This window comes from Doryrhamphus excisus, linkage group LG5 (genome assembly GCF_037039965.1).
Source record: "Doryrhamphus excisus strain RoL-2023G ecotype Guam linkage group LG5, RoL_Dexc_Guam_v1.1, whole genome shotgun sequence".
NCBI lineage: Eukaryota > Metazoa > Chordata > Actinopteri > Syngnathiformes > Syngnathidae > Doryrhamphus > Doryrhamphus excisus.
The window spans coordinates 9,408,491-9,427,063 of NC_136361.1; the positions used below are offsets into that span (position 1 = coordinate 9,408,491).

The following is an 18,573-nucleotide window of genomic DNA, read 5'->3' on the forward strand; positions in this document are numbered from 1 at the left end:
CACGTCAACTCTTGTTACGTGGGAATGCTGAGAATCCAGCATTCCCACGATTAACGATGACAGTGTTTATTACATATTTGCATAAAGTGCGGGGATTGCTATGATATGCTGTGATGCACGCCCTCCTCGGGTGTTTCATGCAATTGAACATTGAAGCTGAGACGCAAGCGAAGCAAAGCACCACTTGCTGTCATCTGGCGGTTAAACCAAGACGAATGAATATTAGCTGGAATGTGATGCGAGTGCTAATAAGCGGATGGAAATATTCCAGCTAATGAATCCCTTTTGGTCTAATGGCTTTTCTTCGTCAGCCAGGGTTAAGATGCTCATTCCAATTCAGGCCAGGTGAGAACGTTGAGCGCAATTAAAGGCGGAAGCCTCATTGCAAACACGCAGCCATAAATCCCCTCCTTGACTTCATTCAAGGAATTAAGCACGGAGGCGGAGACAAAGCAACCCCCGTCTATTCGGGACGTCGTGTGCATCGTGTGTGCTTCTCCTGCTGGAGGCGGCGGCGGGCGGCAGCAGCAGCGGCAGCAGCACTGATTCCTGGAACACGACAAGCGAGCCACCTTCTCCAATTTGCAGCGTGGAATTGTTTTAGCTTTCCGTTGGTGGCGGTCGCTGTGCTGAGCAACACACGCTCACGTGCCGCACACGTCCAAATCCTTCATTTGCACACACTTTCAGAGCTGATGTGCTCTGCTTGGAGAGGGACTGTGTTGCCATGCCAACTGTCTCTTGCTGCTGTTCTCTTTAAGAGCATTCCAATGCAGAGCCGTGTTCACCAATCAAAATAAAGCCAGTAGCAGGAAATAACGGTTTGCAGGCGTGAGCCACATTGCCGTGTCCCTAATATATTGACGGTGCTGCGTTGGGGCGCCAAGCGTGATCAAACTGTTGCATCGTGGATGGTAACCCGTGGCAGCGAGTGAAGGATGTACAGTTATAGGATGACATTTTCAAATGGCGTGATTAATGATTGATGAGCCACAAGTAGGAGGTGTTTTCTCCTTCCGTGCAGACGCCACGGGACTAATGAGGGGCCTCCAGGTATTGATCAGGTGTGTGTGGGGGGAGGGGGGGGGGTCATTGATCATAAATAAGTGTGAAACTATGAAGTGGGCTCTAGCTCATACCGGATAAATATCATATTGCAATCCAATTAGCTTCAACCGGTCATTGAAAAACAAAACAATTAGCCCGAAAATGACAAATGTTACAAACAGAAGTTCTTCATTTGTTTGCATAAAGTCGAGACCCTATAGACACTTTATGGCCTTTAGTATTCTTTATTATTAGAATATATATAGAACATATTTCATCCATCTATCCATCCGTCCGTCGCAGGTATGCTTTAGCCCAGGGGTGGGCAAACTACGGCCCGGGGGCCACATCCGGCCCACCAAGTGTTTGAATACGGCCCGCCCAATCTTTCCAAAGTATTTCATTTCAACTCAACATACAACCTGGCATCACGGCCTGAGCCAACCTTTTGATGGTTTTATCAATTTCGTTTTTTGACATGGTCTGTTGTTTACAAAGTGCTCCTGAAAAAAGGGACGCAAGCACATAATAATAATAATAATAATTATTATTATTATTATTAGATTATTAGATTATTACAATTATTATTAGAACTATTATGATTATTATAATTATTATATTAATGCTAATTATTATATTAATTATATATATTATTATTGTTATATTTGCATATTTTACATAATAATAATATAATAATTATTATTTTAATTTTATTGTAATTATTATAATATTTTATTATTTTTAAAATATTTAAATATAAATATAAAATAATAAATAATAATAGCAGATTGCATGACAACTTTACAGATACAATAATACCAGGTGGACTGTTACGTGTAAAATATATAGTCTGCCCCCCCGTAAATTTTGTCATATCAATGCGGCCCGCGAGTCAAAAAGTTTGCCCACCCCTGCTTTAGCCTATCTGTCTTAGGGCGAGAGGCGGGGTACACCCTGGACTGGTGGCCAGCCAATCCCAGGGCACATATAGACAAACAACCATTCACACTCACATTCATACCTATGGACAATTTGGTGTACTTTGATCAACAGTGATTACCACAACTGTGGTACTCCTTGCAGCCACATGAGGCAGTCAACTATTTATCTACTATTGCTGCTATTTTGGGCTTTTCCTCAATGAAGAGGAAATTCATAAATATGTATTTATAACACGATGCACAATTTGACGCACTACATTTCCCCCCCATATTGTCTTTTGTAGGTATATCTCACTCAACTGAAGAGAGTACTATGTCTTTATTAATAAACACTTATATATCTGAATACACATAATAATAATAATTATATATATACATATATATATATCCAACCATCCTTTTTCTATTCTGCTTATCCTCATTAGGATCGCAGTGGGTATGCTGGAGCCTATCCCAGCTGTCTTGGGGCGAGAGGCGGGGTCCACCCTGGACTGGTGGCCAGCCAATCCCAGGGCACATATAGATAAACAACCATTCACACTCACATTCATACCTATGGACAATTTGGAGTGGCTAATTAACCTAGCATGTTTTTGGAATGTGGGAGGAAACCGGAGTACCCGGAGAAAACCCACGCATGCATGGGGAGAACATGCAAAAGATGCCCAAGAGGAGATTCCAACCCAGGTCGTGTCACTTTCATAGTTTAGATATTTTTAAACAGGCTTGAAACATGCCCCCATACCCGGAAGCAGCAGAACCAACCCCAGACCATCACACTACCACCACCAGATTTTACTGTTGCTATGATGTACTTTTTCTGACATGTGACGTTACTTTTAATGGGAACACACCCCTTCCAAACAGTTCAACTTTCGTCTCACCAGACCATAGAGTATTTTCCCAAAGGTCTTGGGGATCATCAAGATGTTTACCGGGAAATTTAAGACGAGCCTTAATGTTTTTGGACTCTTCCATGCAGCCCGTTTTTGCCTTTCTCATGAACACGGACCTTAACTGAGGCAAGTGAGGCGTGCGGTTCTTTGGATGTTGTTGTGGGGCCTTTTGTGACCTCTTGGATGAGTCGTCACGACCTGCCCCGTTGGGGTCATTTTGGTTGGTCGGCCACTTCTGGGAAGGTTTATCACCATTTGTGGATAATGGATTCATGGATAATTGGGGGGGGGGGGATTGTAGGTTTGGATTTTTTTTTTACTGCATTTTGTGTTGACTTTGTGTTGTTGTTGACTAATATTTGAATTTGTGTGATGAGCAGAAACATTAAAGTGTATTTTTTGGGGTGGTTGTGTGACACATGAAGGCAAGAAGGGCAGTACGAGTAAACCTCACTACCTGACACCTTAAGAGTTAAGAGTTGCGCTGGACATGGAAGAGCTTGTAGTTGGATGCCTAGCGCTCTGGACTCTCATTCGGTGGACCGGGGTTTGAGCCTCCGGCGTGTGGGGGGCTGGAGAAGACTAGTTATACTGTACTTGAACTTGCTGGGTCAAACTGGGTTTCTCATCATCTCGTACGGATCATATTAGTTACATCTGCACATAAAATCCAATCAGATAACGCACACATTTGATTGACACAGTCAAGAAAGTCACTTCCTCTTTTGGCAATACAAGATAAACAACAAAAGTGCTCACTTATGATTGTGTTTTTTTGTACTTTACTGTATGCAGCTGTAATAATATTTCGGCCATGTAAATTGCAGGTGCAACCAATATACCATAGAACCATAATAAACATATTGATTTAAGTATTTTTGACTTTATGTGCATACAGTCAGACACCCGTGCATAAATAATAATACATTGAAAAAGCAAGTTTTGAACTCACCATGCTGTCGTAGTGGATGAGCTCCAGCTCGTAGTCCGGCAGGATGTCGCTCCGGTTGTTGACCAGGTCCAGAGCCATCTGTGCGGAGGGCATGCACGCCTGCCCCCCCGGCCAGCCCCCACTCATGGGGAACAGAGCACCGATGTACAGCTTCTTCTTGCCTGCGCACGGCCGTGGCCACGGGAGGAGGAGAAGGAAGAAGAGGCAAAGGACGGTCAGAGATGCCCGGGGCCGAGCGGACGCATGGCGGCGAGATGTGCCAGCCGGCCGCGGAGGACACGCGCTCATCCTGGGCATGGCTTCAGACCCAATCACAAGTCCAAATTTCCAAAAGTCCAAAACACATGAGGATGCTCTTGCCAGCGGACCTCAGCTCTGTGCAAGCCACTCCAAATAAGACGAGGAAGAAACAAGAAGCCCCCCCCCCCGGTGCAACTAATCAATCGCAAATGTCGAGTCGCAGCTTGACGACTTTTAAGCGCACACAAAAAAGAAGAAGCAGGCGCGAATGAGACACCAGAGCCGGCGCTCAGTGCTGATGATTGGGAGCTGCAGCCCCCCCCCCCCCCTTCCTCCCTGGCAAATAAAGAGTGTGGAAAAGAGCGAGAGAGAGAGAGAGAGAGAGAGAGAGCGACGTGGTGGAAATAGCAGCAGGCAGCATCTCCCCCTGCAAAGGCTGCCGCGTTCAAACACATGAAAAGATTTGCAGCAGGGAGAGGAAGCTGCCACGGATACCCCGCATCACTACTCAACACTACTGCGTGTGTGCAAGATGGATGCAAGATGGATGCAAGATGGATGCAGGATGGGTGAGTGGTAGGCAGGGGGTCTCTCGGCAATATCCCCTCAGAGTTGAACTATTTTGTCGGCCAATTGTTGCGTCCCGGCTGATTTCACTTCAAACACGCAAAGACGTCTTCCTGAAACGTGCTATTCATTTTCTTTTTATTGTTCTCAGAGCCACCCTCGTGGAAATGGAGCAAAGTAAACGAAAAGGCTGCAACACGCACACCAGGCCACTAGTTGGCGACGTCACATTGTCATAAACAACTAGCAGAAACACTGTATCACTGCTTTGATGGCCCCACCCACCAGTTATTAAACTGCAATTAAATAGTAGGGCTGCAATTAATTATTATTTGTTAATAACCAATTAATCAGTCGAGTATTTCTTTCGATTAATCGGACAGGCACAGCTATCGCTATTTGTAGTTTCACTCTTCTACCACTAAGTTTTGTGTGTACGCATACTAAGAGTTGTACATGAATGTACGTATTTTCCTGAGCACAAGTGGATGAATCCCACACTTTGCATGAGATTGTAAGATTGTAGTAATAGCATTAAATTAGAAAAAAAAAAATAAAAAGTCACAATGTAAAGAAAATCTGAAATGTTGACAAGAGTAGCTAATAATAACTGAAAGCTTTGTCTTTGAATATTTATAGACTATAGACTATACTACTATACTATATACTATACTATATACGTATATAGTATGTCAGATCATCTGTACCAATAATTATATGTTTGATTTAATTGAATCTTTGGAATTTATGCTTTCCGCGTAAAAAGGCCTGTTTTAATGTATTCCACCCACGGCCCACCTCCAGGCACGCCCACTCTGATAAGGTTGGTCCCACTCCACAGTGCTTAGGAGGACTTGTCGTGCCACTAGCTGCAAACCCGACTTTCTAGGAGTTGATAATAATCGGCAATTTATCTTTATAAAATGTCCGCCTTTTACATACAGCCATATGCGTTGGATCCCCAATCTGATCCGGACGTTTTTTAGTGGATCGGTAACACCTAATGTGGTCATTACATACATATTGTGCCGCACAACCAGTGCTGTTGTTCTATGACTTACACAACAACTAACACAGTTAGGACACTGATCAACTGTTACTTACTGACACCACCAAGTAACGTTGGAAAGTTTATTGGCTAGTCCAGCTGCATAGTGGCCTATGTTCACTAAACACTCCAGTGTGGAATGCCGTTGACAGATTAAAATACATTTCTTTTGCTGGTAGGGAATTAGGAACTCCAACCACTTGATGACCGCCTGATGGTGGCGTCTTTAGGAATTGTAAACAAATATGGCTTTCCCTTACGAGCCATCGCTAGCAACGTAAACAGAGAAACAGAGCTAGCTAGAGAAACAGAGCTTGGGGGAGGGCAGAGAGTGTGTCGCGCCTACAGCCACGCCCATAAGGAAGCCCGTCACAAAAAAACAGTTTTGCCACGCCTTCTTAAACCGAGCGTTTTGAGCCATCCCAAACTTCTTTCAGGGCTCACTTGCAAATGTATAGAAATGTCAGAAAAGTGGAAAAAACATAAAAACATCCCATTTAAATAGCAGAGATGACAACCTGCGTGTATTCAAGCATCAACGGAGACAAACTGACTTGAAGATGAAAGGACATGGACAGAACGTGCAAATTCAAAGCCAAGGTCTACTGGCTCCGCACTGTAGACACACCATGAACTAATGAACACAATCACTTCTCCCACCAGTTATGAATGGCAGCAGCCACCTTGCACAATAAAAAGAAATATTCCACAATGGCAGCAAAGTCGCAGTAAAACTGTTGCGTTATGACGTGAGAGCACATGCTGAAGCTTCAGAAACAAGCAAAAATCAGTGGAAATGCATGTGAATGCAGAATTAAATACAATAATGCTGAAAGTTTAATTACGTTATTGAATATTAAACGTGAACACAGTCTATTATCTAATGAAGATGTTCCATACGGTGACATTTTTATTGGGTTTCACCCTGGCTGTCGTCATGACATCGCCTTCCAAGCTGCCTCTTGAAAATGACTTCCGGTGCCCACGAAGAAGACAATTACTTCTCAAAGTGAAAACCCCGATGCAGTCGGACGCTCCGATGCTAGCACGCTTCATTAGCCAAACCTCGTTATTACGTGGCTGGCTGCGTGTGCGCCCAACTAGCCGCTAACGAGGCCTCACATGGCGGAGGTGAGCATCGCCATCATGCGCTGGCATTTGCCTTCCACCTCCTCCTCGTGCTCGCTGCCGCCCTGCGACCCAGCCAACGCACCATCAATTATTCAGCGCTGAACTTTAGCTGCAGCTTTACTGGAGTGATGCAACAGCATTGGCCACTGTATTTTTTCGTTTTTTTGAAGCGACCCCTTGCCCTGCGGAGGCAGGTGGCTGCTGGGACTTTTGTCTTAAAGGTCGCAAAGGTGCAGACTTGGGCATTGCTCATGTTGGCACCTTTAAACCTGGCTTAGGACGCACAAACGCTTTCACCTAACTTGGCTTGGCACGCTTTACTGCAGTGCATTGCAGTCCACATAGACTCTGCAGTCAAAAGCGCAGCACACTCACTCGTCCTGCAGTTTGCAATCAGCGGCCACTTCATTAGGCACACTTCAAATGTCAAAAACCTTTAAAAAAGCAAATTAAGCTCACTCGTCAAGGTAACAATGTTATGGCTGTCGTAGTTTGGATAACTGCATCATCCTTTTTGGACTATTTTGGTCAACTTATTTACTGTTGTGACCATCTCTGGTCATTTTCAGTTAAAGGGGACCTATTACGCCCTTTGTATTAAGTTGTGGACTCCGATAGAGCAGCTACACGCAATAACCTGTGCAGGAAGCTTTCTAGTTCTTCCAGAATCTACACCTACTCCAGCTGTATTTTTTTGGAATTTGTGCTTCCTGTGAAAACGCTATGTTTTAATTTATTCCACGGGCCGCCTCCAGGCACGCCCACTCCGCTGTGGGTGGTCACACGCCCAAGTGCTTCTTAGAAGGACTTCCGGTGTTGTGCTGCTAGATGATGCCACTTTATAGGAGTTGATAAACAATAGAGGAGTTCATAATAAACAGCCATTTATCTTTTTAAAATGTCTGCTTTGAACATGCAGACATATTACGTGCCGGAACCCCAATCTGGACAGTCCAATGTTTATCAAGTTACTTAAAGACGTCTCTCAATGCTAAGTAGCTTCTTTAGCATTTTAGCATTAGCTTTGCAGCATCAGTAACATCTAATGTGGTCATTGTGCATGTTCTGCAGGACTACCGGGACTGCCTCTCAAACTCTGAGAAGTCTTTTGGGCCATCCCAAAGTTTTTTCAGGGCTCACGTCCAAATACGCAAACCTCATTAGCTGAAACTTTGGCATGGTTTAATAATATAACAAGAAAAGTGGAAAAGTGGAAAAAGCATAATAGGTCCCCTTTAAGATTTCACAAGGTGGCAAAACCAACCAACCAACCAAGAAAGGTAAAGATAATATTATATATTCAGTGTGTGTATCTACTAAATGTATGCATATATATATATATATATATATATAGACTATATATAGTCTAATGAGGTTAATTTGGTCTATATTCTTAAACAATTCTTTTTAACAGAGCAGTTGGCCATAGCTACGCGGTCCCGTGCAGGTATCAAAAATAACTACTTTGGTCTGGTAAAAAGAATTGTTTATGCGTAAATATTTTTTTCTGCATGTTTTGTCACACATAAAGTACATTTTAGATTATCAAACAAATAATAATAATTAAAATAAAAATAGTATATATTTGTCAATGACAACACAATTGAACAAAAAGGGAACTTTTTGTTATTAGGGGAGATAAAAACCTGCATGGCCCTGAGTGATAAAATAAAAAGTGATAAATGGAACCATGAATTCTGCTGTCAACCAAAAAGGCAACTTGGGTTGTGCAGCAGGACAATGATCCAAAACACACCAGCAAGTCCACCTCTGATTGGCTGAAGAAAAACCAAATGAAGACTTTGGAGTGGCCTAGTCCAAGTCCTGACCTGAATCATATAACAAGCTAGAATGCACAGAAAAGGGAAAAAATGTCTTCAGGTTTGGATTGTGAATTCCAAAAAATAAAAAAGTGCAGTTCCCCTTAAAAAGGCTCCATGCTGGAAAAGCCTCCAATGTGGCTGAAGGACAACAATTGTGCAAAGATGAGTGGACCAACATTCCTCCACAGCGCTGGAAGAGACTCATTGCAAGTTATTACAAACGCTTGATTGCAGTTGTTGCTGCTAAGGGTGGCCCAAGCAGTTATTAGCTTTAGCTTTAGCAATCACTTTTTCACACAGGGCCATGTAGCTTTGGGATTTTTCTCCCTTAATAATAAAAAGTTTCATTTAAAAACTGCATTTTGTAGTCAGTTGTATTGTCATTGACTAATATTTACATTTGTTTGAGGATCTGAAACATTTAAGTTTTTTTTACCATATTATTATACATGAAAGGAAAAACTGCAATTTTTTTGACCACACAAACACACTTCTTAAAAATGGTTATTTTGAATTATTTATGAAAGTTATTTAATTCATTTTTTTAGCATGTTTGTGGTGTGTGGGTACTTGTTGCTAGGCAGAATTTGAGGAATCCAGGCAAAAAAAAAACCCAGCATACTAAACACGGCTTGGCCTCAGCTATCCCACCACGCAGCGACCCAAAGGACAAAGCAACCCGGCAGAAGTAGATACAGTACACATACAGTACACATACAGTACACACAGTGAGGCGAGGATGAAAAAAATCCAAAAGTGAGCATTAATATCTTTGCGTATCTTTGACACAAGTGTACCTAATGTTGCGGCAGTGTGTGTTGGGCACAGCAGATGCAGACAGGAAGAGCGCAGACAATGACCTTTCTCCCGCCGGGGAGGCAGGAAGTGGGTGGCGGTAATGACACATGGAGTTGAGGAAGGTCAGCGGAGAGACGGGAGATGAAGATTTCTATTTGAGGAAACGCGGCACTCTTAATGGCTGACTTTGTCCCATCCGGGACGTTTATGACGACAGAGAATATTCCACACTGGACTGTTTAGTGACATGGAATACAATAAGTCAGTGAGGGATGAACAACAGTACATGTTAGCTCTCTTGTTTACTAAATACTTTGAACATTAAGACAACTGCAGTACTCGTTGCAGCCACAAGAGGCAGTCAACTAGTTTGCTACTACTTTTGGCTTTTGATTGAGGAAGAGGAAAATTCCAAAGTATTTATAAGGTGATGCGCACAATTTGTACACCATAATAGATATAACATCCATAAATCATTTTTCTATGCCGCTTATCCACTTTAGGGTCGCAGGGGTGTGATAGAGCCTATCCCAGCTGACTTCGGGCGAGAGGCGCGGCACACGCTGGACTGGTGGCCAGCCAATCCCAGGGCACATATAGACAAACAACCATTCACACTCACATTCATACCTATTACGTATTTGGAGTGAGCCCTGAAAAAAATTTGGGATAGCTCAAAACAATCAGTTTGAAAAGGCGTGGCAAAACCATTCCTTTGTGATGTCACAGAGGGCGGACTTCCTTATATATGAACTCTCTGCCCTCCCCCAAGCTCTGCTTCCCCATCCCTGCCCCACGTGCTTCTCCACCATTTACCTGCTAGCAATGCCAAAAGACGCCACCATCGGGCACAAGTGGCAAAAGAAATGCATCTGTCAACGGCATTTAACACAGGACTGTTTTGTGAACATGGGCCGGTATGCAGCTGGACTAGCCGACCAACAAAACACATAACACGCTACAGATGCTGGAGAAAACCTTATACTAAAATACTAAAGCTACTTACCATTGAGAAATGTCAGACTTCTCTACTTCTGGATGGGATTTGGAATCTAACACATATGGCTGGATGTTAAAAGCGGACACTTTAAAAAGATAAATCAACTCTTATCAAGTTAGCGGCACATACCGGAAGTGTTTCTATGCACTCGGGAGTGTGACCAACCACAGTGCCTGGAGGCGCACCATGGGTGGAATACATTAAAACCACCAAATCCAAAGAAATACAGATGAATAGGTGCATATTCTGGAAGAACTAGAACGCTTTCTGTGCTGGTCATTGTGTGTAGCTGCTCTATAGGAGTCCACAACTCAATACAAAGGGCCGAAAAATCCTTATGGGAAATATGTACACATATTCCTTTCCCTTTTCTGTGCATTCTAGCGTTTATGAGTTTATATGAGCTAGTTAGAAGCGGGTGTCGCGTGGATACCTAGCTCTCAATTCGCTCAATTCGTCTCACTTATACTGTGGATGGATAACATCATCAGGGAATGGCTTTTTTCTCCTTGTTAGATCCGCAGGTTTTCAATAAATGGTGACGCCATCTTGAAATGAGTTAAACAGTCAAACAGTGGTACTTTCATAGCTGATTCTATGCTGAATGACTGGACATAACCCGGTCAGGACCAGGTTACAAGTTTAGTCCAAGTTACCATGGCGATAAAGGAGCGCAACCTTCGCTGAACAAGCAAGTCCAGGCTCACTAACCCACTAAACTTACTTTGCAGAATACCCTACAAATAGATCAAAGTTAGTGACAAAAACCTGTTCATGTAAAATGGCAAAGTATAAATAGCCTGTTAACGCCACATGCATTCATTTATTTTAAGCAGCGCCCAACTTCTGCATGACGACACCCCGCACAACAACTCAGAACCCCGCCCCCTCTTTGTTTTTTTTTAGTCTCGGCAGAGCAATTAGAGGCCATCTAATGAAGAGACGCAATCCTGGCTCAGCTTGGGAATGACAATTAGCTGGCGCGAGGGAAGGGTTTTAGTGTGGATGAGCTCACTTTAAAACGCTGATGAGCAAAGTCAATGGTCCTGATCCTCTCAGCGCTTTGATTGGTTAAACAACTTCTTACTGCCGGCTCTCTCGGGGGATACAATAGCCCCCGGTGAAAATGTTTAGCCACTTCAATTCCCTAACATGGGAAAAGCTTTCATTTCTCTTCCGTGCTGCTCACTTCCAAGCGGGACACCTTGTACTTACCTACTTTACCTACTTTTGCTTATTTGACAGCTCTGGACTTTACAGGATAGAATACCCAACAGGTGTCAATTCATGCAACATTATACACACGACGGAGATGAAAAAGGTATTTGGAGGTGTGGCCATTCCGTTAGTTGACAATGAAAAACAGTTAAATAGCATTTTGATGTGTGTGAGGGTTTTGGAAATGAACATTCAGAGGCCAACTGGAGCAAGAACAACTCCAAAGGAACCTCTGATTGACTAATTAAGAGCTATGTCCCAATACTTTTGTCCATATTCTATATAATAGTCTATCAGACCACATTTTGCATAATACCACATTCTTTTATATTACTTCCCTTTGGACTAGGTTTGATTGTTATTCATTTTGCATTTTTTGAAACTGGTTTCCAATGCGTCTGTTATTACGTCTTACACTGCCCCCTGGTGGACAACAACCTCCAGCTTCTCAAGGACCAATGGCGCCCCCTTGTGGTTAAATAACACACGTACAGATATAAAATTGACTACACGGAATAATAAAGAAGGTAAAATGGCTTACCTGTGTCGTTTTTGTCATCTTTGGTAGGGAAAAAGGGAATCAAAGAAAGAAAACAAATGTTATGTTCGAATGTTGGTGACACTCTAATATCAAAAAACAATGCAATACCATTGCTCATCGCTAGATGGCAGCAGAAGCAACGCGATTGGTACGCCTTGCTGCAACTTGCTAAAATGTGTCATTATTAGATTATATAATATCTTCTATTTCACAGCAGTACCACTGAAATAACACATAGAACTTTAAACATCACACATTCTTTGTACTTAATGGGGAAAAAACACTGAAGAAAACTGATGAAAACACAACATTGATGACATAGAAATATATGTTTCACTCCAAGCATGCTGGTAATGCCATTCCTTGATTGTTGCACTGATTTGCTACGTTCTTGTGGGTTATATAACCAACTTGCTTGGACTGAAGGCTCCTTTTCTTTTTTAATACAAACATTCCCATAGCAACTTTATTGGTTGCCATGCCGACTCCGATAACCAGCTGGCAATCGTTCACCTCTTTGTTTCCTGCTTCTTTTTCCCAAATCCCGATTGTTTCCGACAAATGCAGTCAGATAGTCGACACCGCCAGATGTTATTTACCATGAATCAGGGGTGTCCAAACTTTTTCCAGTGAGGGCCGCATAGGGAAACAGTTGGGATGCAGACCTGATCAGAATCTTAAGACCAGTTGAAAAATAGCTAGAATCTTGATGAGGTTATAAGTAGAGCTACAATATGCAAAAGTAGGAAGGGGGAGCATTTATTGAAAACAACAATTCAAAACAAGTCTCCCACCCTCGGCCATCTCTGTGTGGAGTTTGCATGTTCTCCCCGTGCATGCGTGGGTTTTCTCCGGGTACTCCGGTTTCCTCCCACATTCCAAAAACATGCTAGGTTAATTAGCCACTCCAAATTGTCCATAGGTATGAATGTGAGTATGAATGGTTGTGAATCACAGGGCTATATGTGCCCTGTGATTGGCTGGCCACCAGTCCAGGGTGGACCCCGCCTCTCGCCCGAAGACAGCTGGGATAGGCTCCAGCACCCCCCGCGACCCTCGTGAGGAAAAAGCAGTAGAAAATGAATGAATGAATGTTGTTGTATCACTCCTCCATCTTGCTTTTGCATTTTGTATCTCTACTTAAACCCTCATTAAGGCCCAAATGTGTCCATATTCTAGCAATTTTCCAACTGGTCTTAAGATTTCGATCAGTTCTATATTATGACTTTATAACTTTATCCGCAACCCATTTTTCCAGAAAATGACACATTTTCTAATATGCTACTAAAATGATGTTATCCATCCTCATAATATTATGAAGTACTACTTTTTTTCTCAGACGATTGTTACTTTATTCATGTGAAATGAATAAAGTAAAGCACGGCTTGACCATAAATGCAAGGCAATTCCACTTGAACACGGGATTTAGTGTATGGCCTGTGCTAAAGGTCATTTATGGAATTTAAACACGGGATTTAGTGTATGGCCTGTGCTAAAGGTCATTTATGGAATTTCTGGAATACTCACAGAGGCAGATGGGCTTGGGAGCGTCCCACTTCCCCAGTTTGGTACAGTGGCTGGTGTTCCTGCCCTCCAGGATGAAGCCGCCATGACACCTGTAATGCAGCACCGTGCCCTCCACCGGCTGCCCCGGCGGCTTCACCGTCACCTGACCGTTCTCCAGAGACGTCCACACGCGAGGACACAGCAGCACTGCAAACAAGCAAAATCATCATCATCTTGTAGGCCACCAGCTAATATACACAGGCTAGCTAGCAAGCTGTGCTGATAGCATTTAGCACCTAGCAAGTTAGTAACAATATTAACTTGAGAATGGAGCACTAATGTGAATTGATATTATATTAGTCTGTAAAGAGAGAAACATCTAACACACATCTATGATAACCTTCTAAATGCTAAAAATACAGTACTATGGAAGCAGCAGCATGCTAACTATGCTAATAAACATATGGCAGTCAGACTTGCAAACAAATCAATTGTAATGATTGACACAAAATATTAGACCATCCTTGTTTCTTCAGTTTATTTGTTCATTTTAATGCCTGGTACATACGTATGTGGTAGAAATATAATCATGACAACAAAAATAGTCTCATTTAAGAGCGTATATATCCAGCTATTTCCATGCTTTTCTTGATAATAACCAAATTAAAGGGGAACTGCACATTTTGGGGGGAATTTTGCCCATCATTTACAATCCTTATGTGAAACATGAACAAATATTTCTTTCCCTTTTCTGTGCATTATAATGCCCAAATACTAGTTAATATGAGCTAGCTAACAATGCACGTCATTGGGATACACCTATTTGGACTACGAAGCCCTCTAAAAAATGTTTTATTGTCTAATATACATGCTGTGATCATGTATCACACAAGTACATTGATGATAATAATGAAACAATTTTCCAAAGTGCATTGATTTCAGAGACTCATTGGTCGGAAGTAACGCTACTTCCGTCGACAAGATAAGATGCCTCCTTCCCTCCAGACAGAGAATCATTTTGTTAGGTACAATGTACGCTGTCATTGTGATGGAATAGCTGTATCTTTCAAAATAATCCTAATGTGAAGACATTGTGTTATTTTGCCAGAAATATTGTATTTCTTTGTTAGCCGCTACAATAACAACATTACTGTAGCTCGGTTAATATACAGGTCAGTTATGGAAATGGAACACTGTTGGCGTTTTTTGTTAGAGCTCAAGCATCGATGTAGCCGTGTCCCAATGACGTGCATTTTAGCTAGCTCACATTAACACATTTTCTTGCATTATAATGCATTCTGATGTGTTCTGGTTTCACATAAGGCTTATGAATGATGGGCAAAAATAAGTGCAGTTCCCCTTTAAGATCTTCCATCAATAGCTATGGCATTGCACTGCAAAAAAACTGTGCTTTTAGGCATTCCATGTTGTCATGTTCATTGTATTGTTTGGGTAAAATACTTGGAATAGTACCAGCCATTAAGTTTAACAGGAAATTGAAGAAATAAGGCGGGTCTAATGGGTTTTTTTCATGAGCGTATGCTCCATCTAAAAGGTAGAACTAATGAGAAACAGATGCCACTACACGTACTTCCCAGCAACCGCAAAGCAGCTGCACGTGGTGCCAAACAGGAAACAGGAAAAACAACACAAAGTCCGACCTGTCATACGGAACATGACATGAATCTAATCTGATACGTGATATCACACCTCGTGAAGAATCACTCGCAGTCACACGCAGTGTTTTCCACCACTTTTTCTCTAACATGTATTGCATATTGCAGCATTACGCAAACGCTGTTTATATGTGGAGGGATGAGGTCGGGGGAGGCACGGCTCAGGTAGAAGCGTCATCAGGTGGAAGTATCCTTGGGCAAGATACTGATGCTGTGTCATGAGTAGGTAAAACTGCAAGGAACTCAAAGCACTTTGGAGGTGGAAAAGCACTACACAGATCAAGAGATGCTGCCGATATGGGTAATAAAGTACTGGACCATCCTGGGTATCGGTAATAAAGTACTGGACCATGCTGGGTATCGGTAATAAAGTACTGGACCATGCTGGGTATCGGTAATAAAGTACCGGACCATGCTGGGTATCGGTAATAAAGTACTGGACCATGCTGGGTATCGGTAATAAAGTACCGGACCATCCTGGGTATCGGTAATAAAGTACTGGACCATGCTGGGTATCGGTAATAAAGTACTGGACCATGCTGGGTATCGGTAATAAAGTACCGGACCATGCTGGGTATCGGTAATAAAGTACTGGACCATCCTGGGTATCGGTAATAAAGTACCGGACCATGCTGGGTATCGGTAATAAAGTACTGGACCATGCTGGGTATCGGTAATAAAGTACTGGACCATGCTGGGTATCGGTAATAAAGTACTGGACCATGCTGGGTATCGGTAATAAAGTACTGGACCATCCTGGGTATCGGTAATAAAGTACTGGACCATCCTGGGTATCGGTAATAAAGTACTGGATCATGCTGGGTATCGGTAATAAAGTACCGGACCATGCTGGGTATCGGTAATAAAGTACCGGACCATCCTGGGTATCGGTAATAAAGTACCGGACCATGCCGGGTATCGGTAATAAAGTACCGGACCATCCTGGGTATCGGTAATAAAGTACCGGACCATGCCGGGTATCGGTAATAAAGTACCGGACCATGCCGGGTATCGGTAATAAAGTACCGGACCATGCCGGGTATCGGTAATAAAGTACCGGACCATGCTGGGTATCGGTAATAAAGTACCGGACCATCCTGGGTATCGGTAATAAAGTACTGGACCATCCTGAGTATCGGTAATAAAGTACTAAAGTACCGGACCATCCTGGGTATCGGTAATAAAGTACCAGGCCATGCTGGGTATCGGTAATAAAGTGCTGGACCATCCTGGGTATAGGTAATAAAGTACTGGACCATCCTGGGTATCGGTAATAAAGTACTGGACCATCCAGGGTATCGGTAATAAAGTACCGGACCATCCTGGGTATCGGTAATAAAGTACTGGACCATGCTGGGTATCGGTAATAAAGTACTGGACCATGCTGGGTATCGGTAATAAAGTACTGGACCATGCTGGGTATCGGTAATAAAGTACTGGACCATGCTGGGTATCGGTAATAAAGTACCGGACCATCCTGGGTATCGGTAATAAAGTACTGGACCATGCTGGGTATCGGTAATAAAGTACTGGACCATGCTGTGTATCAGTAATAAAGTACTGGACCATGCTGGGTATCGGTAATAAAGTACCGGTACCAATATGGAGCATCTCTAGTATTTGTCTTGTAAATGACTGCACCCAAATTAAATTCATTCTTTTCATCTAGCATGTGTGTGTGTGTGTGTGTGTGTGCGTGTGCGTGTGCGTGCGTGTGTGTGCGTGTGTGTTGCCTTTCCCTCTGGCATTGTCAATGTCCAATCTGCAGCTTTTGCTTTTCCACAAAGCACAGCTTTAATTTGGTAGACTCTGGGGAATAAATCCCACAGATGTTTAATATGAAGAGAAAGCAAAGCCAAATAAAAAGCCAAATCATGTAAGGAAGAGAGAACAAATGAAATATTGTGGCCTGAATGTAGAATGAACAATCACATGGTGGTCACGAGCGACGGCGGTGTAAAAAAGAACACTCACAACATCTGCTGTGCTGCAACATGTCCGTCCACGTGCCGTCGGGCAAACACTTCCTGACTTTGGGTCCCACGATGACGCGGTTGCCCCTGCAGATGTACTCAATCTCATAATCCACTGGAAGGATCTGCACACTGCGGATCTGTGGAAGTGGGAGTGGGGGTCGGGGGTCGGGGGGGGGGTGATTAGGGACAGATGATGCATTAACTTTCCTCCTTGGGCATCAGTCGGGATAAGACGCCGCACCATATGGCGCTGACAATAAAGTGTCTCTGAGAGTCATTTGGTCTCAACTGCTTTGGAGAAGACCAACCTTAGCAAGGACCACCCCTCACATTTCAGCTTCATCTTCTCAAGGGCAAATACATTACAATGTACACTCGGGTATGGTAATGGTTATGGTAATATTTCATTTGAACATGCATCAGATTCCAATTGAGTGCATCCCATAATCAGTTCCCAGTTCCACATGTCCAAAAGGAGTAGGAAGAAGCAAAGCTTATTAAATCCTACCCCTTCATCTGGTACTTTTACAATCACTAACTGTTACATTTGTTCACTTCCTGCTTTCCTAATATAATTAATTTTAATTTTAATTTTAATTTTAATTTTAATTTTAATTTTAATTTTAATTTTAATTTTAATTTTAATTTTAATTTTAATTTTAATTTTAATTTTAATTTTAATTTTAATTTTAATTTTAATTTTAATTTTTCATCGTTGTGCATTGTTTGATCAATCCATTCCATAGTTTGATTCCACATACTGAAATGCTATGGCTAGCATAACGTAGTCCTAGCATAGAAGTGTTTCAAATGTACTTCTTCCCTGAGATCATATTTCTCCTCTCTTGTAGAGAAGTATTGGATGACATTTTTAGCTAATTGCTTATTTTTAGCCTTATGCATTATTTTAGCTGTTTGAAGATGAACTATATCAGCAAGATTAATTATTTGTGATTTTAGAAATAAGGAGTTAGTATGTTCCCTGTAGGCTGCATTATGAATTATCCTTACTGACCTTTTTTGCAGTACATTTAGCCAGTGAAGATTGCTTTTATAGTTATTAGCCCATATTTCCCCTTGGGAAACTGACTACTGTTTATGACAGTATACAGTGGGGTGGAAAAGTGTTTGCCCCCTTTCTGATTTCTTATTTTTTGCATGTTTGTCACACATAAATGTTTGCGCTCATCGGACATTTAATTAAATTTAATAA

At 42.3% G+C, this 18,573-nt stretch overlaps 2 protein-coding genes across 3 annotated transcripts in view; one reads left to right on the forward strand and one right to left on the reverse strand.

The window, feature by feature from the left end:
- Window positions 1-18,573, forward strand: part of LOC131105616 (lysosomal thioesterase PPT2-A-like) — a 213,248-nt gene that overhangs the window by 138,463 nt on the left and 56,212 nt on the right. The window lies entirely within an intron of this gene.
- Window positions 1-18,573, reverse strand: part of gabbr1a (gamma-aminobutyric acid (GABA) B receptor, 1a) — an 80,992-nt gene that overhangs the window by 54,454 nt on the left and 7,965 nt on the right. For both annotated transcript variants that reach the window (XM_058053844.2, XM_078790660.1), the window contains 4 exons: window positions 17,359-17,497; window positions 13,730-13,915; window positions 12,203-12,220; window positions 3,837-3,997 (listed from right to left, as the gene is read on the reverse strand). In XM_058053844.2, coding sequence (XP_057909827.2) covers window positions 3,837-3,997; window positions 12,203-12,220; window positions 13,730-13,915; window positions 17,359-17,497 — 504 coding nt within the window. The remainder of the gene's footprint in view (window positions 1-3,836; window positions 3,998-12,202; window positions 12,221-13,729; window positions 13,916-17,358; window positions 17,498-18,573) is intronic.